Source organism: Thyridium curvatum (assembly GCF_004353045.1).
Source record: "Thyridium curvatum strain D216 chromosome Unknown NODE_58_length_281357_cov_77.750052, whole genome shotgun sequence".
Classification (NCBI taxonomy): Eukaryota; Fungi; Ascomycota; class Sordariomycetes; order Thyridiales; family Thyridiaceae; genus Thyridium; species Thyridium curvatum.
Genome location: NW_022156813.1, coordinates 169177 through 194328, shown reverse-complemented (window position 1 = coordinate 194328; position 25152 = coordinate 169177). Strand labels below are relative to the sequence as shown.

General features: G+C 55.1%; 6 protein-coding genes across 6 annotated transcripts; 2 read left to right on the top strand and 4 right to left on the bottom strand.

Annotated features, from left to right (window-relative positions):
- Positions 1–8277: 8277 nt before the first annotated feature.
- On the top strand, positions 8278–9575 carry E0L32_008651 (uncharacterized protein; the record flags this gene model as incomplete). The annotated part of the gene is made up of 4 exons (XM_031143529.1): positions 8278–8380; positions 8572–8625; positions 8676–8984; positions 9046–9575. 4 exons carry the CDS (start codon positions 8278–8280, stop codon positions 9573–9575), a joined length of 996 nt encoding a protein of 331 aa, XP_030992143.1.
- A 494-nt stretch (positions 9576–10069) lies between these two features.
- E0L32_008650 (uncharacterized protein) lies at positions 10070–11996 on the bottom strand (the record flags this gene model as incomplete). Its single annotated transcript, XM_031143528.1, has 4 exons — positions 10070–10559; positions 10801–10909; positions 11052–11266; positions 11437–11996. 4 exons carry the CDS (start codon positions 11994–11996, stop codon positions 10070–10072), a joined length of 1374 nt encoding a protein of 457 aa, XP_030992142.1.
- A 1061-nt stretch (positions 11997–13057) lies between these two features.
- Positions 13058–13588, bottom strand: E0L32_008649 (uncharacterized protein; the record flags this gene model as incomplete). Its single annotated transcript, XM_031143527.1, has 1 exon — positions 13058–13588. One exon carries the CDS (start codon positions 13586–13588, stop codon positions 13058–13060), a length of 531 nt encoding a protein of 176 aa, XP_030992141.1.
- A 1907-nt stretch (positions 13589–15495) lies between these two features.
- On the bottom strand, positions 15496–16879 carry E0L32_008648 (uncharacterized protein; the record flags this gene model as incomplete). Its single annotated transcript, XM_031143526.1, has 3 exons — positions 15496–16559; positions 16637–16799; positions 16865–16879. The coding sequence occupies 3 exons, from the start codon at positions 16877–16879 to the stop codon at positions 15496–15498; spliced, it is 1242 nt and encodes a 413-aa protein (XP_030992140.1).
- Positions 16880–20264: 3385 nt separating this feature from the next.
- On the top strand, positions 20265–21251 carry E0L32_008647 (uncharacterized protein; the record flags this gene model as incomplete). The annotated part of the gene is made up of 1 exon (XM_031143524.1): positions 20265–21251. One exon carries the CDS (start codon positions 20265–20267, stop codon positions 21249–21251), a length of 987 nt encoding a protein of 328 aa, XP_030992139.1.
- A 1449-nt stretch (positions 21252–22700) lies between these two features.
- Positions 22701–24509, bottom strand: E0L32_008646 (uncharacterized protein; the record flags this gene model as incomplete). Its single annotated transcript, XM_031143523.1, has 3 exons — positions 22701–23053; positions 23206–24279; positions 24473–24509. The coding sequence occupies 3 exons, from the start codon at positions 24507–24509 to the stop codon at positions 22701–22703; spliced, it is 1464 nt and encodes a 487-aa protein (XP_030992138.1).
- Between the last annotated feature and the right edge of the window lie 643 nt (positions 24510–25152).

Here is a 25152-nt window from a genome sequence, read left to right as displayed (position 1 = left end):
AGCCTGACTACCTCAGAAGAGTCATCGTCGCCAGCAGGACATCGTGGGAGGATCACGTCGAAGCTCGATGGATAGTTCTTGACTAAAGTCGATAAGGAGTTCATGACCAGTCTACCACAATATATCGCAACGTAAACAGGTCCATTGTAAACAGTAGTGAGACTAAGACGCAGGTTCGATGCTATCGGGGCGTACAACGCTTTGATCGACCGGAGGAGGATGGTTTGATTGTAAGAGTGTGGGTTCTGCCCATCGTGAACCGGCAAGATGGTTAAATCAGGTACAAGCAGGAGCTCGAGGTGGATTAGCGTGGTATGTTATGCAGTGGTGATTTTTGGAAGAGAGAGAGAGTAGGTAGTCTTTGTAAACACTGATGATCGCGTTGCCTGGTTATCGAGTCTTTGAGGAATCTATTCGAGCTGCCATCTTCGCTCCACACCGAAGAACACGCTCTCCTTCGTGTCGACGCGATCTCTCCTTACCTTCCCTTGAAGCCTGGGCACCTTCCGGCAACATGCGTGACCCAACCCCTATCGCAGAGGGCTGCACCAGACCAAAGAGGTGTCAGGGTAAGATCACTGAGGACGACGCTTGAAGCGCAGCGTTGGCCAGGTCAAAGGGATGCAATCTTTATCGAGGTGCAATTTCAGACGAGGGAACTGCATTAGGATCGAGGAAAGAGCTGAGTGGAAGTAGATTCGGATTCGACACCTCGAGCCGGATGCCACCCCCAGGGGAACGAGAGGGGATCTAGCTAGTGATGACGAAGCACTCTTTCAGCCAGCTGGATTACCTCGGAACATTGAATGAAGGATCCATTGAAGTTCGGCAGAGGACTGCAATCTGCAGATTCCGATGCATGGGACCTCAAGCTCGACAAGGAGACATCATAGGAAAACTGAGATGTCAGGGATGCGAATGGTAAAGGTCATTGAGGAGCGCCTCGCACACTCCCATCCAGCACTTCCACCTCAGTGTCATAATCATCCGCGGTAGCCCCGGACCAGCGGCGCCAGCTACCAGGTCTGCAGGCGGTAACTGGCCAGCCATATTACTAACAGGGCCAGAGCTTATATGCTCCATCAGGAGGTGGAGGATGGAGGACCAACTGCTCCTTGAGGAGGGAAGTCCGCTCTTGGATGGGTGGAGTATGGTCATGTAGGTGATACCCTGTGCTTGATGAGACTTCTAGGTATCATTGGCTACTGTAGGGGTGACGCCGGGAGCGCCTCGCAGCTGGGATGCAGCCGAGGATTATTGGATGGTGTTGTGCGACGAATTGGGACGAGGCTTGTCATGGTGCCCGATGTACCCCATATTTCCCCTCGAGGCTTGATTCACCGCGCTTCATACTCCGTATCTATAAAACTCGGCACTCCCTCCTCGACATGCTGCCCCAACCCTCATCTGTCAAGCATCAGCATGACCACTACGCGCCGAACGAGTACTGGCGATCCTACCTCGACTTTCTCCTGCAGCGCTGAAAGCACCCGCGCCCCTTGAATTCGAGATCGAGACGGCATCTGGAATGGGCAACCACGGTTACGGCTGCAAAGGTCAACAAGCCTCGAAAGAAGCAAGGACCGCTGGAGTAGGGCAGGAAGGATAACGAATATCCCAGCAAAGAACAACCGAGGCACTTAGAATCCTGAAATCGATTCACATCAAACGAAATTACTCTCGCGGCTACGGCGCACCTCGCTGACCACCCCTTGTCCTCTTCCGAGAATGCTCGTTGGTTGAGTCTCGATGGCCGCGTCTGGTCAGATCAGGAAAGCCGTCGGCCTTGCGGGGGGGGCATTTCTCGTCCCACACTCGGCCCAGCTTGGGGAAATCGAGCTCATGTCACTCTCCTACGCTTTGCCGCCAAGTGGACAGCTATAAGTCTGGATTGCCAGCCACCTGCCTACCACCCCGTCATCGATGAGGGACGTACTGACGTCCCCCCCACGCCGAGGCGAAATGCGAAGGTCTTCTCTGCATTTGCAGCCTGATCTATGGCTGCACGTTCTTTTCCAGATGTGTCAAGCCGTTAGGTCATGACCAACCTGCCGAAGCAAACAAGTGTTTGTGGAGATGCAGATGGCTCAACCCAATCGGTGTTCAGCACGATCCTCCCTTCGGCGACCCGCAAAAAAGTCGTCCAGGCTCGGAATGTTTCTGGGAGAGGCACACCCGCGAGCAGTGATAACGTCTGCTCACTCAGTGCGGTTTCATTCTTCCGGCCCATCTTGGCCAGCGTAACGATACATGCGTCCCACGCTGGCGCCATTGGAGCCCGGACCTGATGTTCGGGTGGTGTCTGGGGTGTGGAAGAGTGGGGAAAGACATTGACTAGGATCACCGTGTCCCCTGGCCGTCCCCGACGCTACTCAAGGTACCCGCTGTTAGCTCGCGGGTAGATCAGAGTTTCTTTGACCCGCTGTTCTTCGTGGAGAATGGTATTTGCAGAGACCATTGCTTTTGGAGTTGTCGGGAGTCTCTGCGACGTTTCTCCTCATGCATTTGGTTGAGCTGAGAAGCCCCGGCAACGAAGGCGATCTGGCCGTGATATTGGGATGGACCAGGTCTATGTTATCGGTGAGCAGCACCTTGGGAGTTCCTACTCTGGGTCCAGATGGCCGCCAAAGTGGCTAGCTGTTGTGCTGGACAAGGTTCCTTGCTTGTGACGGAACTGGGAAACCCAATAAGAGGGAAGCCTCGTCTGTGCTGGGTCTCTGCTAGGGCTTGGACTATACTCTCCTGGGCGAGGGATTAATTCTGATGTGCGAGTGCAATATTGTGAGGTTTGTGGCAGCTGTCTGGAAGGCGCGTGGCCCAGGTTCGGATTTGTGTACGAATCGCAGCCAAAAAAAGGAGTCAGAAACCGATCCCGCAGAGAGCTTGATTCCAGCCGTGAACCTCGCAGAAAGGCCCCCCCAAAAATGTGTTTTGGCTGCGGCGACGGCGGGAAAAGGTGACGACCCCCCTTGATGGCAGAGGACGCGCCTCACGAACCGTTTTGCAGCCAAGCTGAATTGACACCTTTTGCAACGATGGCAGCGAGGACGTCAGGCTTGACCCTAGAACACTCCCAAAGGCCATGACGACGCCGCTGGACACGCCGCCAGACTCTCCGACAGAACACGAGCCACGCAATGCCCGACCGGCCGGCCAGCAGACTCGCCGGCAGGGAGCCCCGACGGCCGGCTACCCGGGCGTCAGTCGATCCTCCCGCGGTTGATCAACGACTTGCCAGCGAATAATGGGATCAAATGCCGTTCAAATAGGGCCCTTTCGATGGCTTAGAAATACCGAGTTCCTGTGGCAGGCTCGCAGAGGCCAGGGCAGACAAAAAGGGGGTTGGCGGGCGGGAGGGCGGGCGGTGTTGTGATTCGTGATGGGGAGGAAACCACTGTTTTTTCAAGGAGTATTCGGCAGATGTCGGCAGGCTATCTAGGCATACCGTGATGGTATAAATGGAATTCAGATCCAGAATTGTAAATTTTTCCACAAGCATGATGCTCTTCAGGATGCTCAAGACCGTGGCGGATGCGGACGAGATGAATCACAGCCTGGCCATGTCGTGAACTGGAGCGCCTGCGAATCGCCATCCCGCTCGCGTCAAAGAGGGCACGCTTCCATTCAGCATAGAAACACGGCGCGAAATGTTGTACTACCCGGAGAAAAAATCGATTCTGAAGTTTTATTCTACCTGCGTGACATCCTACATGTCTCGTTTACTCGTTTCGAACAATGCCAGCCCCCTTTCCGTGCTGCCCGTGCGCCGCGTGTGGAGGGAATGTTGAATTCCAACCTAGATCTCCACAGACGCCCTCGTCCACTACCCTTGACGCCAGAAATCCATTCTTGCAGGGGCGAGGTATGTTAATCGGACCGGGTGGTCTCCGAAGAGCATTTCTCGTCTCCCTTCTTGGTGGCTTTCTTCTTGGATTTGCTCTTGGATTTGTTGTCCGACTCGGTAAGGGATATTGGTATGCTTCGGCGTCTGGGGTTGTCTTTCTTCTTGGCCGGACGTGCTGGCGGCATGGGCTCGCTGAAAGACGGTCAGTTGGCTGCAAGCCATGCGCGTGCGGAAACACAATCTCATCACCTGTTGGATGAACGACCGCACATGGTTGGCAGTTCGTTTTCGCGGCTGATATGCGGGAGTTTTGGGATTGGATTTGCAATTACGATCTGGGGGGATCGAAACGAGCCTGTCGAACGAGGGTTTTGCGTACACAGACCGGTTCTGAGGCCCGGTATTGTGACCGTGCCCTAGGGGAGCACACCTCGCGTACGCAGATTCTTCTTCATGTCTGGCTGGCTTGCCCTAGGAGGAAAACAAGGCGGATTTCGACAGAGGAGCCGTCTGAAATTATTGGCTGCCAGCGCTCCCCGGAGGAGAGCCATGGCGAGTCCCAGGTTGACAGGCGAATAGGCAGTCTTAGGGGGGCCGTATCAAGTACCAGGTTCCCAGGGGATCCTGACAGTTAGCATGGACATCGAGCCCAGCGGATTGCGCGCCGACATCTTGCCCGTGGTTTGGCTTCTCGACAACGTGCAACTCAAGGTCGGAAGACCAGACAAGCTGCCGATGCACCAAGAAGACGGCGTCCCTCCAGATATGATGCTTCGTCGCAGACGACAATCAAAACATTGACCCAGTACGTCGAGACTAACGACCGGGTACAACCGATGTTTAGTGGCGCCGACACTCTGAACAGGGACAAGCTTGGAGGATCCGTCTCCACTACTCGAGCCCCCGTCGCGTGCGATGCGACGCCGATATTCAAGTCGCCAGCCCCTAGCACCATTTGCGGAGCAATCCTTCAACAGCTCTGGCTTGCTCTCTCATTTGGGGTTGCCTGCCATCGTAGCTTGCGACACACGCCGTGATAAAAGAGCATCGCGATATTGCGGTCGTCATTGCCTTGCGCTTGCATCGGACTTTGAAGAAGGAAAAAGCGTGTTGCCGGTCACACTTGGTCCCGTCGCAACAGCTGAGCCGCGCAGCCAATCAGCTGGTGTGTTCAGATCCCATATCCCAAGCCCGCGGAAACACTTGTTTCTCGGGAGATTTGGCACGTCCTCATATTACTACAAGTAATACGCGACGGGCTTTTGACCAGATTGAGAAGCGCGGGTGTACGTCGGATTCGAGTCGCCATTGTCCAACCCGAGCCGTCCCGGAACCCCCCATGTCCCATGTGGTACGACGCGGGACGGAGGACCGGTGAGGAGTCGTCAGTGTGGGGGAAGGAGAAGCGAGGCCGGCTGATAGGTGGGTCAATGTGGCATCAGTGCAGCGAAGCGCTGGGCGCCAAAGCAGCATGATACTTGACTGACGGAGACCTTGCTTCTGCGTGACGAGCTAGGCCTTGTCCAGCCAGCTGTGCAGCGTGGCGGCGATGCAGTTGACGAATATGCAGTCGGCCGCACACCGGAGAGATCTGCGAGTCATCGATTTGGTGGATCTGAGAGATAACCCTGCGGCCATCGCGGATGGTTAAAAATCCCCTGTTCTTTGCCCTTGTTCCGAAAAGCAAGGGTGTCCCGGACGGCCAGTTGGATGTTTCATATGCCACAGGATTCGGGAAGCGGGCCCCGGCTGCAGTGGTAGAAACCGGAGCCGGCCGTTATGCTTTTGGAATGCTGGAATTTCGAAGCCCCTCTCTTGCCATCTCCTGATCTCCTCTGCCGGAGCTGGGTCCTCGAGCTCCTGAACAAAGAAATCATATCCAACTCGACAGGCTGTAAGCTGGATTCGAGGATGTCGCAGGGTTTCGCTCCTCTCTGGGGGAAAAGGCCACAAGTTCCGGGCGTCGAAATATTCGCAGGCAGTTCGCATATGATTTGACGATGCCCTGGACGATGACTGAGGGACGAAAACCGATGAACTTGAGCAAATGGAGCGAGGTGTCTATTTATGTATGCAGTCAGGACAGGCTGGCGCCTAATAGGGGTACGAGGAGGCAAACAAGTGGCTATGATTTCGGATCTCGGTGGCCAAATCACAGCGCAGATTGTCTCCACGTCCAGCTGGGGTCGGAAAAATGACCATGCATTCCTTGGACGGTAGGGGGATGGGGGCCTGGTCTTTCTAGGGACGGAGGAACTGCACATCTTGAGCTGGCCGAGGCTCATTCAAAGGATCAGAACGACTCGCTCTCCAGCAGCCCCCTCCCAGTCTTACAAATAGAGAGTCACAATGCAAAAGCAATTTACCACCCACGTACGTACGCCTGAACTTTGGCTACGTCTAATCACAAGCTCTCAATCGGAGTCCTCGTTCTTTTCACCTGACCAGTGCCGGCCATCTCGAGTTCAGTCGTTATTTCTTGCTCGATGCCCGTAAAAGACACCTGGTACTCACACAGAACATTAAGCAGTTCCTTCCCTGTGCGTTGCGTGCTCGTACATGCAACCAATCGAGAAGCGGTAGGGAGGTGGCCAATTCGCGTCTCCTTTTTCGGCACCCATTTGATCCAAAACTAGAAAAGGTAGTCTCAACCATCTGCCTTCTCTTGGATAGAAACCCCGTTGGGTAAATGGTTGGATCATTATGTTCGTTTTATAAAGGTGCTACCGGCTTTTCATATTGTATATGATGATGCGCGGTTCGTGGAGCATCTCGCCTGCTCGAGTCCTGGCAAGTCAATCCGATCCACGAGCCCATCCGGGAAAGTTTTCAAGTCCACAAACTCCGGGATTCTTCCAAACAGGAATGGACACTAGGCAAGGAGCTTGGTGGATTGTACTTACATGACGTGGCAGTGTCTTGACGGCTCTCCTGCACCAGAGCGCAATAGCCTCGCGCCTTCCAGAGTACCACAAGTATTCCGAAGATCCCTACTGCCAGGCAACCCTCGATCTCGAGACCCAAAGTATCGTGAATGCGAACCAGAGGACATTGCCTCAGTGAATATTCTTGGTGCCCAACTGTCTGGTCTTGCATACTTCTCGACGAGTTTCCGCCCAGCTACGCACCAGACCCCCTGCGAGATCAACTCGCCTCCCTCGACGCTACACGCGATTCCAGAGAATCAACAAAGCTTAAAGGGCTTTGGCATATCTGCTCAGGGCGTTGAATCGTGCTAAAATCTATTGTAGATGCACTCTATCTACCCGAATCACAGTTCTCTTGCAATCGAGCCTCGAACGACCTTCCAAAGCACGGCCGAAGGTCGGCGGTGAGAAGCCTCGACGGCGATTGCCTCTCGCGCAAGCCTAACATCCTGGCCATCGCCGACATCATTCTATACGGGGATAGAAACATATGGAGAACGTTGGGCAGGCATGTGTTGATGGTTGCATGCAATGGGGTATGTTGGAAGGCAAGGCGGGTGCAGTCTGCACCGCCCCTTTGTCAGTCATACAAGCCGCTCGAGCATGCATTTACGTGATTCCTCGATCGTAATATTTCCAAGACCATTATCCCCTTGGGTATTTCATTTCACAGCCTGGTCACTGAAACTTGGCCCGTCCTGTAGAGCGTCAGCGTAACTCTCGGAATATCTATGAATCCAAGATGCCAGCACTGAATCGCGAGATATTTCCCATTGCAGGCTTCTCTCGATTGTTTCCTAGCTTTGATTGAAGTAGTAGCCTTCTGCGGTTCGCTTCTTCTTGCTTCGACACTTGAGAGTCATACTATGTCCAGCCTGCTCACACCGCTTCTCGTCGACGAGACTTGGACAATAGTGGTTGGGCAACAATGTACACACCATCTCTTCCTTGTTCGACAGGCAGATATCTCCGAGCATCGTGGCTTGGTGATCCCCAGATGTCGTTTACTGCATGAGACGATGATCTAGATGATGGATGATTGGCATGTTGCGGGGCCAACATCGATCTCGCCCCATGCACACTCTGCGCGTCCAGCGGTCTCGACGGGCTGTGTTGTGCATGACGGACGGGCCGGTCCCCACCCTCTGCATTCACGAATGGAGTGTTGGTCCGTTTAGAGTCATATCTAGATGCTATTCGCAATATTCCTGACCGACAGTTCATTCACTTGACGCTAGATAACTTGGCCCATCATATCACCAACCCTCACACCCCCAAGAGGGTCTCAACCCCACCGGGGATACAATGGGAGCCACATTGGGTCATCCAGGCAACAGAGGTCGAGCCTTGCGTCCTTCGTTCTTTTGTCAAGTCTCGGTGTCCTCCAGATGGAGTGGTAGGGGGTTGCAAATACGGAGTGTATAAGAAGGAGAGCTTTTCGCCATTTTGTGCCAGAGACAAGCCTTCTTTTCATCGAAATCAGGACACGCCAATGAACCAGCAGCCATGGGAAACATTGTCAGTCAAATTACTTTCCGAAGATGGGGCAGCGACCCAGGACAATCACCTCGCGCTGCTGACCCAGAAGAGGCTGTGGCACCCGTCGAGAGTAAGTCCACGATTTCTTTCTTCTTTCTCTCTCTTTCTATTCAATAATACTTTGCTCCTCGGTCAACTTCTGTCAGGTGCCAGCCAAGTTACACTGTTATCTAGTCACTGTTGAAGAGACACAATGAACGCATTGCACGTCTTTTGAGACGGTGCTACTTTCGTTGCTACTGTCGTCTAACTGGTTCTTAGCCACAACTCCCGTGGCTGATACAAAAGATATCCCGATCATACAAGATAGAGATGGTGAGCTGTCCTCGTGTCCTTTCCAACAGCAAAACGACTGACTGTCAAAGTGGATATGGTCTCGGAGATGTCTCCTGGCTTGATCAAGTTCGCCGCCGAGCAATGCCTCTACGACAACCTGCGCGTCCAACCAAGCTTCAGCGTCCTGAGGCGCGCTCAGATCCTTTATTTACAAACAAAGATTGTCTTGAAGGAATCCGAAGCGCTCAAACAAATCGCTAAGCGCCTTGATGGAAACCCAGCACCGGAAGCCCAGACTGGAGGCCAGGACAAATGCTGTCCTGGTGGCAGTACCACAAGCCAAGCGAGAGCTGAGGAGATGGCTATAGAAGAGTCCATCAGGCTTACGAACCAATACAGTGCGTGCCTTGCCATTGCACCTCGACTGTATAAGAGACTTGACTAATATGACGGACATAGATGAGCTCCTTCGAGTTGAGGGCGAGATGCGCAAGCTACCGCGCGTTCCGGTCATGCGCCACGATGACATGGTGCTCCAGATGAAGAGGAACGGGCTCTCCGACGAGTTAATTATGTCCTTCCAAAGGGCTGACGACCTTGTCGACATGGACCGAAGCCACTCCGACAGCTTTACTGACTGGCTTATCCATTACTGCCCTTGGATCATTCCTAGGCTGACTGCCCCTGATGGTATGCTGTCTATCAACCAGGACAGAGTGGAGTTCTGGTGTCGAATAATCGCCATCCTCGTCCCCTTGGCTGCCATGCTTCTACCAGTCAGCCTTTTGTATATGCTGCCCATGTCCAAGGGGGAGAGCTTGGCTGTGAGCATCACCGCCGTCGTTCTTGTGGCGTTCTTTGTCTCTCAGATTCCTGGTATCACATATCAGTCGCAACTGATCTGTATCCTGGGCTACATGGCTATCATGGTCCCCTTCGTAGCCCAACTTCAGAACAACTGTACATGCACCGTCATTCCACAGCCATGAGCGCATATCGCGTCTCGAAGACTACACATACAGAGTCACGATTTACTATAGACTGACCGGAGGTCTATAGTCTTTTCTACTTTGTCAAACAAGGCTGACAGAGCGCGGTACGCGAGTGCGGGTGAGGTTGAAATTACCTGTTGGCCATGCCGCAGATTCAGTGGGTCCCACAGGGGTGTTCAGCGCCAGGACCCCCTGGAAAGGCGTATCTATGAACACCCTACAGGGCGCGGTTTCAGGGACAGGGGTGACTGACAGTGCCGGCCGGGGAACAAAACACCAGGAATGATCTTGATCGAGTCTTTTCACTTTTGCCTTTACTCACGATGAAAATTGGGTTGAGAGGAATGAGCACGTTTTGTATCACGACTTCTACTTTCTATTTATTTCATTCCAATAAATCCTAATATTTTTTATAGGGAGAGCACTCTTTCTACACCGACTCATGTCTCACCTACTGTCTCACCTACTGATATTGATCCCGAGCGGTTGCCTCACCGCCATTTCCCTTCCTCGCTTTCCTTCATCCACGCCCCTAGTTCCTCATGGCGCCACACCTGTTCCATCTCCACCTCCTCAAGACTCAGCAACAGTTCCCAATCGCTGCCGATACCCGTCCGGGGCAAGACGTTGGCAGCGCCGGGGTTGCAAGACCATGTCTTGCGGACCCAGTCCGGTCGACCTCCAGACCCCGGCAGGCCAAAGTCGATCCCACCCCCAAGCGTGGCCCAAGAGCTGAAGTCGACACCCGTGTTGGCAGCATCGGTGTCTTCCTGACTCGTCAGTTTCGACTGGTGCCGTGCCAGATTGGCGAACCGACGACCGACATATGCGTCGTCGACACCCAGCACAGCAGCGTGGATGCGAACCGCTGCTGCTGCAAGGATGCCCGGATGTTGCATGCCGGCTGGGGGTCGCAGAGCCTCATCGTCGTCCCTATCCTGGGCATCGGATCGTCGGCGAGGTGGTGTCTTGCATGCAGGTCTAGACGTTTCCGGTAAAGGTGAAATGCATCAGCAAGGTGTGTAATTTGGGACCAGTCGCTTTGCATATCAAGGATCCCGGTCCCATTTACGCCCGGTTTGTAGGGCAGACGAAGAATTTTTTTTCCAGTCCGGCATGGTGCGCGAACCAGGGGGTAGGTAACTCTGTCTTCCCAGGCGGACTTGTGTCTGCCTTGTTCCATATAAAGGGGGCTGGGAGGAGTTGAAAAACTGTTACTAACCGTTTCCTCGCACCTACAAGCTCTCCCAGATTGGCTCTCGCATGGGCTTGGACGAACATATTGCCGAAGAACGTGGATGAAATACCATGGACGCGCTTTCGTGCATCGACTGCAGTGGTAAATGTTGTTATTGCATCCGCCGGCAAACGATGATAACGCGCCCTCATCACGGCGACCCAGACGAGGGCACAAATGCAATCTGTTGTGGTTATCCACGCGCCCGGGAACTCTTCACCGACGATTCTGTTTACCACTCTCTTCAGGTTCGATACCTTTTCCCCGTCCAACGTTATTATCCGACAGGTCTTGCCCGATGGCAGAGTCCTGTGCATGATCAATTGGCGAGAACTCCTGGACGTTGATCGCTGGGCCGAATGCTTGCTCAACAGACCGCCCAGGGGCTCTGCATGCCTGGCCAGATTCCACATCTCGGGCACCTCCCTTCGAAATGTGTTCTTCAGATCGACTGCCACAATGTCAGTCTGGCCTTCGTGGCAACCCTCTCGTCGATGATCACACCGACTGCAACAATCAATTAACTCACCAGGTCTTGAACTCGAATAACTTCGAACATTGGCTGCAAACTCCTCCAAGAACATCGAGATCGACGCGCCGTCAAACACCGCATGGTGAAACGCGAAACACAGTACCAAACCGCCGTGCTCCAGAAAACTGGCGGTCAAGGTCAGCGGCGGGTTGACCTCGCCAGGCACGGGATGCTTGACGGAGATGGAGAAGATCTCCTTCTGACACATGTTCGGGTCGGGACCACCACTGCTGGCGAAGTCGTCGTAACGATGCGGCCAGTCGTCATACCATACGATCTGAGCTCGAAAGATACCCGGATCAGGGTGACGGTGGCGGTCGCCAGCGACTGCCGTTCGTCGGGGCAGCTGGTACTTTAACTGTACCGCCCCAGCATTGGTTGTTGACGGCGCCGGGCACACCATGCCGGCCAAGAATGGCCATCGGTCAAGACTTGCGTCGAGGGCCACGCACAGTCGGCTTGTCGCGTCATGGATACCTTCGGCTGATACATCTTCGAAGGAGATAAAGTACATCAGCCGCACATAGATGTTGGACATGTGCTGGTCCAGGGGACTCAGTGCCCACGTTGTTGTTGCCGTCGGGCCTTGATCCTTGACTGCAACGGGTCCTTGCGAACTAACATAGGTCCCGCTGCTGACCAGTGCCATCAAGTACGACTTGTTGAGTGACTGTCTATTGGCCCTTACAATCTGTTCATACCACGTCTGAGTCTTTCGAAAGCGACGCCGCGAGCACGTTGTGACTGCTGACAACTTTTCGACCACTAAGTGCTTGCACCTGAGCGATATATCGTCTGAAAGTAGCAGGCTGTGGACGCATAGGACTCAGCCAACTTGATGAGAGTGCTTCGAGCAATTAATTCGTGAACGTAAAGGTTGCCATCATAAGTCTCTACTTCTAGCGAAAAAGACCCCCCAACCACATGATATACCGCCGAGTCGATGATGCAGATCAAGATGATCAACATCTCTGGGAATGACTCTTCTTATCATGTAACAAGAGTGGTAATCTAGCTGGGGGACACTAGGCCTCAAATGGAGGCCGCAGGTGATAATGTGCAATCATGCAGTTGGGGGAGTTGGGGGAGTTGCAGTAGTCCGCAACTGGATGTGCATCTGCAAGATATTCCTTTTGCCTGCACATCCAAGGTGACATGTGAGCAAGGAGAACCCCAGTGTAACCTTTCTCCCTCACAGACTGTGGTTTTGACTATGTGGCACCCTACAAGACGCCCTACAAGAGCTGAATGCAACAAGTCGTCCTTGTGACTGATCTATACTCTTAGATCTGAACTGTCAACATTTGACTATACTTAATTGGTACATGGCGCTCGTCTGGACAAATCACATACTTCTCTCTGTTACAATTAATCTGAGACTCGAGCAAGGTTTTTTATGTACAGCCTTGGTCTTTACATCTTGGCAAGAAGACAAGTCTACGAATGGATGGTAACTCTACCAGCCACCCGTATTCAAAGTTCTGACTCTTGTGCATCCTTGAGACTTGCAGGCTTCCTAACTCCTCTTGGCATCTAGCATATGGCTGCTTCCATCATTCGATAGACATTTAGCGCTTGGTCGCCATACAAGAATCGTGTTCTACCCATCATATTTCCGGCTCATGGTATCAAATTGAACGTTTGGACCCCTTTATCTCCCCTACCATCCACGACAGAATTCCTCTCTTCCATAATCATACTCCTGCAAGCCTAATCTGCCAGGGCAATGGGATGGAGGATATGTTGATACTCCTTGCGAAGGCGCTCCTCTTCTTCCTTATATTCCGTATCGATCCTCGACCTCCCCTCCTTAGCCGCAACTGTGTGCCTGTGCAGTTCATCGTGCCCCGGCTTGGTGTGTAAGTCTCGTCGGAGAAACTCGAATGTCTGCCCTATGAGCCTATGCCAGATAGAGGCCAGCGGAGGAGGCAAGCGAGAGGCGCCCTCGCGCACCTCGGCGCGATACCTGCACACCTCCTTGAGTTCGTCATAATAATCGTCACGAGCTTGATTGAGATCCCGCTTCAAGGCTGCCCGCGAGGCGATGTAGCGGTCTCGGGCTTCCTGTCTCCTCCCCAAGTACTCTTGGTATCTCTCCATGCCTTCTTCGGTTGTCAAACTCAAATAATCGGGGGAGCCGGTTTCCGATTTGAGGAAAGCTTGTCGTGGCACCGGAACGGTGGCGATACCCATACATTCGGGCTCATCCCCTGATTTTGCCATGTGAAGACCGTTCGTCATGTCGTCAAGATGTTATACCGGCTGATGAATTGAAGCAGACTTGAGAAAAGGAGGGATGCATTTGAGAATGTGGAATAGGCCAGGGCGAAGGTCTTTTATGTGCAATCTTGCTCGGAGCAGGATATTTGGTAGGGCCTAGGTGGCGTTACCACAGGCCTTGTTTTTCTGGGAGAGATGCCCATGGGATGCGCTTTCGATCGATATCAGTCCCTGAGCACGCACGAGCCAAAGGCCTCCAATACTGCTGACTGGTTTTCAGGGGGGCGGCATGTGGCGGCTTGATCGGTTGGTCAAGTTCAGGTCAATCATGTCGTCCTGCGGTGGACTAATGATTCCATTTCGGGAAAGGGGAAGTGGAAGAGGAGACAAGGAAAAGGGGGAGGACACGGGTTCGATTCACAACCACGGAGCAAAATCCGCCAGAAAGGGCGAATTTTCGAAGCATACCACCCTCCGGGCTGATGTGCGAGTTTTTTTCTTTTTTTCGCCTTCTTATTTCTTTTTATACATTTTGCCTGTGTGCCCAGTAGGCCCTACTTCTCCGGCTTGGGTGGCTCGAAAGCTTTCGGCGTGACTGCACACGACGTGCGCTGTCCGGGTGCTCGTCGACTAGATGATTTTGCGAACCTCGAGGATAGAGAACTCTTGTGGAAAACGATCTTTGATAGGCTTCATGCGGCCGGCGGTATTCTGGTAGGTTTCAGCCTTGGTCCATGATCGACTCAAGATAGAACATAAGTCCTCCCTGCTAATACGGCCAGAGTGGTGTAGCGTCGTCCTGAGACGCCAGCGGTATGATCGAGAGGCTTGTCCAGTGTAACCACCGGGATGCAAAATCCTCCAGGCGATGAGACGGTAGATCCAGCGATAGATAGGTCGTAACCACAGGTGAGCTTCGGTAAGGCTTGTGATTGGGCATTAAGAATGAACATGGACAGGACATGCTAAGGGATGACAGCCGAGCCATCTCTCTGGTGGCTCAACGCAGGTCAGGGACGTTTGAACAGCGGGATCCTCAATGTTGCGGATGTCGTGGAGGCATCATAACACTTGACTGGCCCAGTCAGGGGTAAGGTCATGAAGGCCCTGTGCTTGCTGTGTTGGACACAAAGGATAAATTAGGACAACCCCATGGTCGAAAGGAACAATTTTTACTTCTCGCCGGATATTCTGATGAGCAGAGTGCCAGAGATTTCTGATATTATGAAGTGATCTCGGAGTCATATGGTTTGGTGCAATGCAACCATATCGTGAGCAAACCTATCAGACTCCATTAAGAGAGCACCGAATTACGGTCATGGTCTAGTTGAATTTTGATATGCCCATAAGCTCTCTTGTGTTATGACAAAAGCAAAGGCCAAAAGGCGAGAGACAAAAAAAAGGCAGAAAGGGGGCAAAAAAGCTCAGCCAAGGTGTCACTCGAACCCTGACCTGCGAAAAACCCCTTTTGGGGTTTTTCTTTGCTCGAACACGAGACCAGCCACATTAATGTTTTGTGGTGTCCTCCGTCGTGAGGGTAGGATGGCGTGCTATTTATTAAATGGAATCCACGTTATCGTGGTCATAAACCATTGCACCATCCCACCCCCTATGGAAACTAGGTACTCTATTTAGAATAATAACTGCCTTTCGCGGGGGAGGGGGTCCGTGTGCGCAGTTGGCCTGGTGCACGGAGGCTGCCAGTGTGGGCGAGGAACGAAATATAAATGTGGCTCAAGTAATAAAGAAGTAGGAGGTAATGCATTTCCTCCTGACTTGAGTCAGGGCTGCAAAGAGTGGCAATGGGACAATCCTTTTGACAGAGATGGTTCGGAGATCGGAACTTGAGCCTACTACCTCATCTATATACCCTCGAATACCAATTTTGACCGAGTCCAGATGCCGGGAACAGTATCCAATCCACCCGCTCAAACCAGTTTCCACACGCCGTCCTGGGTCTCGATCCTGACCTCCCTATTCTCGTCGATGCTCCTCCTGCCGGCCTCGAGGATGGCCGTCGTGGCGACGGTGTTGGCCAGCGTCGGTAGGCCCTTGGCGTCGAGGTCGGCGGGCTTGAGGCGGCCGGCGTTGACGGCGCGGCAGCCGTCGACAAACTTCTCCATGGAGACGTAGCCGTAGCCGCCCTGGCCGCCAAAGTTGCCGTCCTCGTCGGGCGCGTACTTCATGTAGAAGGGGTTGTACCACATGAGCTGGCCGGCGGCGTCGTCGGCGACGTCGTAGCCGCGCTTGGCCTGGTCGACGCGGATCTCGCCGTTCTGGGCGAGGTAGTGGAAGTACTGGTTCGAGTGGACGCCGGCACGCTGGGGCGCCGTCCACGAGGCCGTGTAGACGCCCGTGGCGCGCTTGGAGGGGTCGCCGCGCTTCTCCCAGTGGACGAGCAGGGAGATGGTGTCCTCGGTGGCGGCGTGGCAGCCGAGCCCCACGGCGACGCCCTTGGAGGCCGAGGCCGAGACCTTGACGGGCACGTAGCCGGCGCCCGAGACCATCGAGTCGCAGATGTCGACGTGGTGGCTGTTGAGGTAGTACGAGATGTCCGAGTCGACGCCCGCCCAGGCCTTGAAGGTCTCGAGCTGGGACTTGGGCTGGGACATGTAGCTGTAGAAGTAGTTGAAGTCGCCGAGCTTCTGGGCCTTGAAGCGGGCGTCCGAGTAGGCCGGGTCGAAGCGCTTGTGGTGCTCGACAAAGACGAAGACGCCGTGCTTGCGGGCGGCGTCGATGAGCTGCAGGTGGTGCGCGAGGAGCTTGGTGGCGGGCTTGGTGATCATGACGTGGATGCCGCGCTCGATGGCGTAGAGGGCGATGGGGAAGTGGGTGGTGTCCGGGGTGAAGATGGTGATGGCGTCGCCGGGCTTGAGGGCGTCGATGGCCGTCTTGTAGGCGTCCGGTTCGACGGCGTCGTTGGCGGGGAAGGACTCGAAGGAGGTGTCCAGGTTGTTGTAGACCTCGGTGATGTTCTTCTGCAAGTGTTCCCCTACGGCGCCGGTATGTTAGTTCGTCTCGTGGAAATCATGCGCCGCCCTTCCCGAGGCTTCTGCTGGCTGCACGTACTTATGGCGGGAAACTTCTTGCCGTTGACGCCGGCCATGCTCAGCTTGCCGACCTTGCCTCTCCGGCGCAGGTCGAACATGGAGAGGCCGACGACACCGACCTTCTTGTCTGATCCGGAAGCACCACCACCGACGAATCCTGTGGTGTACTCGCCGGTTCCAACCTGTACGTCATGTCAGTGTTGAGCACTAAGGTGTGGGATTCTGCACGTTGACTTGCCATCAGAACGTTAAGAGGCTCCATGGTTGTTTTGATTTACTCTTGGTCTCTCACTGGATAATGGTGGTAGTCCAGTTGTTCGAGATTGTATCTAGCTTCCCTCGAGGTGAAGCTCGACGCTTTTGATACTAAAAGCAGAGGATCTCTGGTCTGTGATCCGATGGCGTTGACGGAACTTTCCTCATCCAATTGAACTGGAAGATCAAGTCAAGAAGGCAAGAGAGAATTGGGATAGGATCAAATTACACAAGACACTGGACAAGAGGTGGCCTTGATTTTCAAGGGTCCAGAACGCGGACGTCTCAATGCGCAGCTTGGAGCACTACCTACATAGTTACTACACTACTGGTAGCTTATTACAAGGAACGGAGAAATTGAGGGGTGAGGGGCCATCAGATTGGGGCCGGTTGGAGACAACCAGACAGTCTTCTTTTCTTGGGTTCGGCTTGGAGGTGTACCAGTCTCCAAGTACTTGTGTTGAATCATGAGTTTAGAGTTTCTCCGTGTACTGGAAGCGCTTTGCGTTGCGGCAACGGGCATTCTGGAAGTTGGCAAAGCATTCACGAAGGACATTTCTCTCGTCTCTCTCCCCTCCGGGTAATTTTCTGCTCGCCATTGAGACTCATATGCAGAGCAAAATGGGCATCAGGATGAGCGCCAGAGTCCCCTCCAGGTGCCTCACGCATCGCAATGATAGCAAGCCCACCGTGAAATCTAGCAACCCATGTGATAGGGATCCGGTGTCGAATATCGCGGCAGTATCTCGATCTGGTGCGGGAGCCGGTCGGGGATCCGAAGGGAAATTGGGTAGCTCTAGTGGAGCAGCAGCCCCCGCCCCCACGCTAGAACGCTAGAGATGTGCCCCGCAATGTCAGTTCATTGCAGCATTAGGTGTACCTAGGTAACTAGGTACAGCATTACAGGGAGCTGGGATTGAAGTATCCTCTGAGGGCATCACCCCGCCCAACTCGCTCTTGCCCGATGCCAGAGTTGTTCCTTCAGTCCTACATCAGAAGGAGATGCTCACATTTATCTCTGTCCTGCCGACATTGCATCGCCAACTTGACATCAGCAACACCGCCAAGCTCCTTTGCTTTCTGATTCAACCCTTCTTGCTTTCAACGGTCGAATCAATGCCTGCTCAAGTACTTACTGCATGCCAGTATTGGTCAAGTCACGAATGGAGGCCCGGACAAAGTCTCGGTGAGTGGATCTCCGGCGGCTGTCGAGCCTGACATCGACAATCTTTCAAACTGATGTACTCTATGTACCCAGGCTCTCTCGGGATGTCCGCCCTCGCTAATCATCCACAGTTTTAGATTCTTGAGTTCGCCAATGACTGCCAGAGGGTTGACTGGTGTTGCGCCTCGTGCATTCACACACGCGTGCCGTACCAGGCCGGTGTTTCCTATTGGTGGCTTTTATTTCGCCGCTTGCTTAGTCCCTGCAAAGTATGCGGCTTAGGGGACTAGGACCGTCGACGTTCATCTTTCTACCGTCCGCCATGGGGGAAGAAAGCGGCTTCAGTGGGACCCGTCTTCTCACGACGAGAAAGGGAAATCTGCCCGGAGTGGCTTTCAGTACCTACGTCTGGGCTGCTTGGTGCCATCTTCTGGTCTGGGTCTACCTCAGCACTTTACTCTGCCCTAGTGGGCCGAGAGCTTCCCTCATCTCTCTCTCGACCAACGCCAGACTTACACCTGGACAGACTGGCATGCCGGCTCACGATCTCTGGCCACCGCCTACCCTTCTCGAGCCTCCTTTGCCTTTGATCCAAGGCGAACCCCGCCTTTTCTGCCGTGCCTACGTTCCCCTCCCTTTCGATCCTCTTCTCTGTGCACATTGCTTGCCCCACATCGGATATTTCCAACTTCACATCCACAGCCAACTCCACAGTTCCCAAGGGCAAGTTGCCTTGCAGCTGTTTCTGAATGATCAGAGAGCTTGACCAGATCTTGTTTTTGAATGCGTGTCTATCCGGTTCTCTTTCGGGCACCGTCGGCAGTTCTGGAACCGCTGGGCACTATTGCGTCCTGATTGTTAGCAGCCTTTTACCGTACCTCTATGTAGCGAGTGCCCGTGTCAGATGGCCCGCATGTCCCTGCACTTCCCGAGGAAACACCTCTTTCCACCATCACGTCGTTACGGGTTCCTTTCGTCTCGTGGCCAAAGGGTAGCAGTTGCAGCCTCGCTAGCATCCTGGCATATTGTGTTCTGGACTGGCATATACTTGTAGACCCGATTTGCCCTGGTGCATACGGCGTCGCCCCACTCCTGCCGTCGACCCAAGGGCCCGGCCAGTGCCAACGGTGACTGACACTGAGCTGCCTGCTCGTACAAGTCCCGATGCAAATCTCTGCCTTTCCTGGCTTCAAGTGACCATGCCATGACCACCGAGAATACAAGTACATGCTCAAGGGTCACTGCTCTCCTGCCCGTGATCTTCGCATCGTGGCCCTGCTCCGGTCTCGCAGGTGCTGCCGACCTGGTTAGGGCGCCCGGGCTACCCCACGCTAAGGCTCTCGCCCATGTACCTGTTTCTTTTGCGTGTCAGCGCCGGACGGCGGGCGGTACTTGGCCCGGGCTCCAACAGACTCCTCCGGGGTCACGTCCCAGCTCTGGTACCTGGATCTGGCATCGGCTCCCAGTCGAGAAATCAGGTTGATCGGGAAATACTCCGCTTCGTCATTGCCTCTCCGGACGGACCGCATGTGCAGCCGACCTGCTCCCGGCAGAGGGTGTGGATGCGTGATTTCTTTCCGCATGCACCTACGCTCTTCATTCGCTATATATTGCTTCGTTATACGTTATACGCACCTGGGAGATGTCTCTGCCGCAGTGCCGTCGGGCTACGTGTGTACATGTGGATTTCGGACCCCTCCTGTGTTAGGTTTTAGTCAGTCGTTGACGAAAAAAGCTAGTCATCCAACCTTTTGATCTTCCCCAAGCCCATCGCCCTGGTTCTTTATTAGCCTCCCCCTCTGCAGCTGCATCCTTACCTCACTCCAAAAAGTGGCCAGACTAGTTTGCAAACAAGTCCCCAAATTTGTGGTGCCTTCGGACCAATGTCATAACGAGCCAACCTCGTGGTGTACCTAGGTAGGTCGGTCAGACACTTTTGACTTTCGTCAAAGGACCCTTTCTACCCCTGCTACCCGCTATTCTGTGGCCCATCACCTTGCGAACGGAGTGAATCCCCTGGAGAGCTCGTCGTTTCTGTTTATAAGTCAGAGACCGTCCGCTCCGTCATACTCCCCTTCCCCTCCTTCCCTTTCTCTTGCTTTTGTGTATTGTCCTGCTTTCGTGTGACCCTGGATCATACTTCTTGTTACCTTCTTCGAAAGTTCGAAGCGTTCCTTGTGCCTATCTCTGTTTGTCTCGACCCGGTTCTGGGATTCTTCCATTCACCATGACTGTCCCCAATGGCTCTGCCGCCAACGGTCACACGACCTCGCGTCGAGAACTGCCTCTGGGCATCTATGCACCGACTATGACCTTCTTCGACCCTGAGACGGAGGAGCTCGACATTCCCGTCATCAAGAAACATGCCGAGCGTCTGGCTCGCGCCGGCCTGGCCGGCCTCGTCACCATGGGCTCCAATGGCGAGGCCATCCACTGTACGCGAGAGGAGAGACTGGCCGTAACAAAGGCCACTAGGGAGGCATTGGACGAGGCCGGCTTCAAGGACATGCCTATTATCATTGGCGCTACCGAGGGCAGTGTCAAGGGCACCATCGAGCTGTGCAAGCTCGCCAAGGAAGCCGGTGCCGACTACACTCTGTTGCTGCCCCCCTCATACTTCCGCACGCTCATGGATGAGGAGGCCATCACCACCTACTTCACCGCTGTGGCAGACGAGAGCCCTTTGCCTCTGGTTCTGTACAACTATCCCGGTGCCGTCGCCGGCATTGATATGGACTCGGACCTGATCATCAAGCTCGCCGAGCACCCCAACATCATCGGCACCAAGTTCACCTGCGGCAACACGGGCAAGCTGACCCGCGTCGCTCTCGCCACCGACGCCAAGACTCCCGGGTCCAAGGGCTCAGGCTACATGGCCTTTGGCGGCATCTGCGACTTCACCGTCCAGACGCTCGCCAGCGGCGGCAGCGGCATCATCGCCGGCGGCGCCAATGTCATGCCCAAGCTCTGCGTCAGGGTCTGGAACCTGTACGCCGAGGGCAAGCGGGACGAGGCCATCGCGCTGCAGAAGAAGCTGTCCAAGGGCGACTGGGTGCTCACCAAGGCCTCCATCGCTGGCACCAAGTCGGCCATCCAGAGCTACTACGGCTACGGCGGCTACCCCCGCCGGCCGCTCAAGAGGCTCGACAAGGCCCGCGTGTCGGCCATTGCCGAGGGCATCAAGGAGGCGATGGAGATTGAGAACAGCCTATAGATGAAGTGTGGCCCGGTGGAGGGTTGTATCATGATGGGGAATGGAGTCACTGTGAGCTTGAAAACAAGGCAAGCTTGACTCGATGTCGTCGTTTGTCGAATTTTTCATGCCGTTTCCATGGTTCTTTTCGGGTACATTGAGATGGATTGCATCTTTTCTCTACTTTGTTCAATGTCTGTCAGCGCATACAGCATTCATTCTTGGGGTCTTTTTCCCCCAGGCCATCCCTTCAGGCTCTTGCGAATGGGCTCCGAGATGCAGGGGGACGTCGTCTCTTGAGTAATTAAAATGGAAACAAAGATCAGAGTGGTGGAGGAACATAACCGTTCGTTGCTGCATGGTCCGCTGGTTATAATTCTAGGTTCGAAATGGATGGGCAGAGGGAAGAAGAAGGGTGGACGTCCGGACGCCTGCTGACGCATAGAGTGGAACACAGCAGGAGAAGGAGACTTTGGCATGTTTTGAGGGCAGATAGAGAGAGGGACGGGATCAAAAGAAGATTTTAATGATTTTGAAAACGGTGCCTTGCGGCCTTGGCATGCAAAAGAATCAGCTTTCGGTTCAGACTTGATCGGATCGCTTTCGCTCGTTGATCATGCTCCAGAGATAGAATATCGTAATCCACCCCGACTTGGTTCCTCACATTCCTCCCAGATCTATCATCCTGCACAATGGACCAAGCTCCCGATCCGATCCGGGCATACTCGACAATGTACTAGGATGACCTTTATCAACACGGCCAGGCACCCGCGGGGGGGACTACCTAAGCAGGCTCTTCCTCTTCCTAGCATGAATGGGCGCCCAGCACGCCGCCCGGCCACACCCACGCCTCGTTCTCTCGGGGCAGGTCTTAGTCTCATTTCCACGAAACACGTTTTCTCCTTCCCGATTCGGTTCTGCTCTTCCCGAGAACCGGTTTGGGGAAAAAAAAAATGGCCCGGCCCATGCATGTCGTTGGGCGTCGTGCCGGACCACCGGGTTGTGTGTGTGGCATGAGATGGGGTCCGCCCCCGGGAAAACAAAAACCACCCTCTCCCAATCTCTGGGGACCCCAAAAAACCCCCCGGTTGTTTTACCACCACCAAGACAAGACAAGACAAGACGAGACGAGACGAGGAGGACCCCCCCTGAACTGGGTAATACTAGGTAGAGAACTCGGGGTTTCAACCCCAACGAACACTCTCCACGGCCCACCGTGGAGCATCATGGCCCCCCTGCTGTCGTATATATATATATATGTTTTCAACTGCCACCATCCCAGGACAGAAAAAAGTGTATCCCGTCACCGAATCCGCATCAATGGGCTCCAACCCGTACCGCTTCATTTCCCGACAGACAGACAGAGACCAGGACGGGACAAAAGCTGCAGAGGGTTACACGAGGTTTCAACCCTTTTTCTTTCAATAATAATAATGAATAATCAATCATCATCGGAATGTTTGAGAACTACTAAACCTTGTACCTCCTGGGGTCGAGCTTGTCGACGTTGGCGCTCCTGGCCTCGCCGTCGAGCAGCATCTCGGCCATGAGGCAGCCGGTGCCGGGCCCGTTCTGGACGCCCCAGCACGTGTGCCCGCTGGCGACCCAGAGCCCGCGCGTGGACGTGCGGCCGACGAGGGGCGCCTTCTCGTCGCCGAGGCGCATGTGGCGCGGCAGGTAGCAGGCCTGCTTCTTCTTGACGGGGGCGGCGGCGAGGGCGGGGCTCACGGTGGCGACGTAGGCGACCAGGTCGTCGCACTGGGCCTCGTCGCACTGGACCATGTCGGCCGTGGGCGGCAAGGGGACGGTCGAGTCCGGCTCGCCTGTGTTGGTTGAAAAGCGCGGGGGGTATGTGTCAGCGAGAGAGGAGGGGGGCGAGGAGGGGAAAAAAAAAAAATAAGATGCGTAACAGAAAACCTCCTTCCATCTGAAAGAGTTGGAAGAGGCAAAAAAGAAGAAGAAGAAGAGGACTTACCGCAGGCGTAGACCTCCCCGCCGGGACGTGCGTAGATCTCCGGGTCCACGTTGCCCGTGTGTTTCCTCCCCTGGCCCAGCTTCCGCCTGTGCTCGGGCACGTAGTCGTCCGGCAGCTCGATGTCGGTGAAGACGGCATAGGGGCTGACGTGGGCGTTCCAGACGACGCTGTGGGCGCGCAGGCCCTCGACCTTGGTCCTGGGCAGGACGACGCCCGTCCAGGGCCCCGCCGCGACGACCACGTCGGTCACGCCGTCGATCCTGCGCGACGAGTTGGTCCGCCGCTCGAGGTACTCGACGCCCGTGACCCTGTCGCCGTCCTGGTTGATCTTGGTCACCTTGGCGCCCAGGCGGATGTCGACGCCCTTGTCCTGCGCCAGGGCGGCCATGGCCGTGGTGAACATGAAGGGGTGCACCTGCGCCGTCTCGGTGGCGCCGCGCCGGCCCATCTCCTCGTAGTGCTCGACGAGGTCGGACCGGATGTAGTCGAGGTCCGGGGGCAGCGGCGACTCGTGCAGCAGACTTGACGCCGCGACGTCCTGCTTGGGCAGCTTCTCCCACTGCTTCTTCTCCTCTCCCTGCTCGACCTTGGACTGGATGGGTAGCGGAGCCGCCGTGGCGCCGTTCATGGTTCCGTTCGTGGCCGCGGCGGCGCCATTGGTACTACTACCGTTGGCACTGCCGTTGCCGTTGACAAGGCCAGTCCCGTTCGTCCTCGGGGGTCCGGGTGACGGGACCTGGGGCGCCTTGACAGGGGTCGCCGTCCTCACCGAGCTGGCCTTCAGGGCGGCTATGTCGGAAGGCTTGACGACGGCGCTGAGGCTCCCGCAGCCGAGCCTCCGGTAGCCCCATCGCTCGGCTCCGCCGTGCTCGGCGGCTAGCTCCTTGTGGAGACGGTAGGACAGGGGCACGATCTCGGCCGGGTAGGCCCACAGGCCGAGCAGGCCGCCGGCCTTGCCCGAGGCGCCCGAGGCGATGGCGGTGGCCTCTAGCAGGGTGATTTTGTGCAGCGCCGGGTCAAATTTGGGATGCCGCGTCAGGAAGTAGGCTGTTGTGCACCCAATAATGCCGCCGCCTGCAGGGGGGGGGAGGGGAGTCAGTAGAGCTTATCTTGAGATAAGGGGAGCTGGGAAGACAGAGAGAGAGAGTGCGTGTGCATGTGTGTACGCCGCAAAAGGTCCAGCACTGGCTGGTTGGGGGCAGACGACTTTTTGCTTCATGGAGATATGAGAGTGATGCGCAAGGCAGTGAAAAGCAAGCATACCTACCGACAATCACGATGTTCCGAGGCTGTTGGACCTCCATGATGGGTGTTCTGCTGTGGATGGAGGCGTCGGACTCCGCCGGCGCGCGCGGGCAATGCTCTCTTCAATGTTGTCTGTGCTCTGTGCTGGGTGACCAGGCGAGAAGGGGAAGGGCGAGAGAAGGAGAAGGCGTGAGGATCAGGGCGGGAGCCTCTTGAGAAACCTCTCTCGGGGACTGCTCAAGGCACGCGTTTGGAGTCTCTCGACGAGCCCAATGAGTCGAGAGGCAGACAAAGAAGGAGAGCGATGCAAGGGCCGCGTTCACAATGCATGTCACTTTGGCCGGTGCTGGTGTACGTAGACTGCGTATGAAGTCTGGCCATTTGTTGGTGAGGTCAGGCCAGAAGCTGCTGGCTGGCTGGCTGACTGGCTGACTGGCTGTGCTGCGGTCTTGGGATTCGCTATCTCCACCCCAACCTTGCAAGCCTCCAGCTGGCAGCCCCTCCTCCGTCGACGCCCCGACGGCCCAAGCTCCCTAGGTACTCGGGCTCGTCGGGCTAGCTTGGCAAGCCCTGGAGGGCGGGTTGTCACAGGTGCTGTCAGATCTGCTTAGGCCGTCAAGTCGGTGTGCAATTGGGGGACCCAGCGGGTTCCTTTCTGAAGTGGTACGCTAAATGGACAGCCCAGGGTTTTTCCAAGGCTGT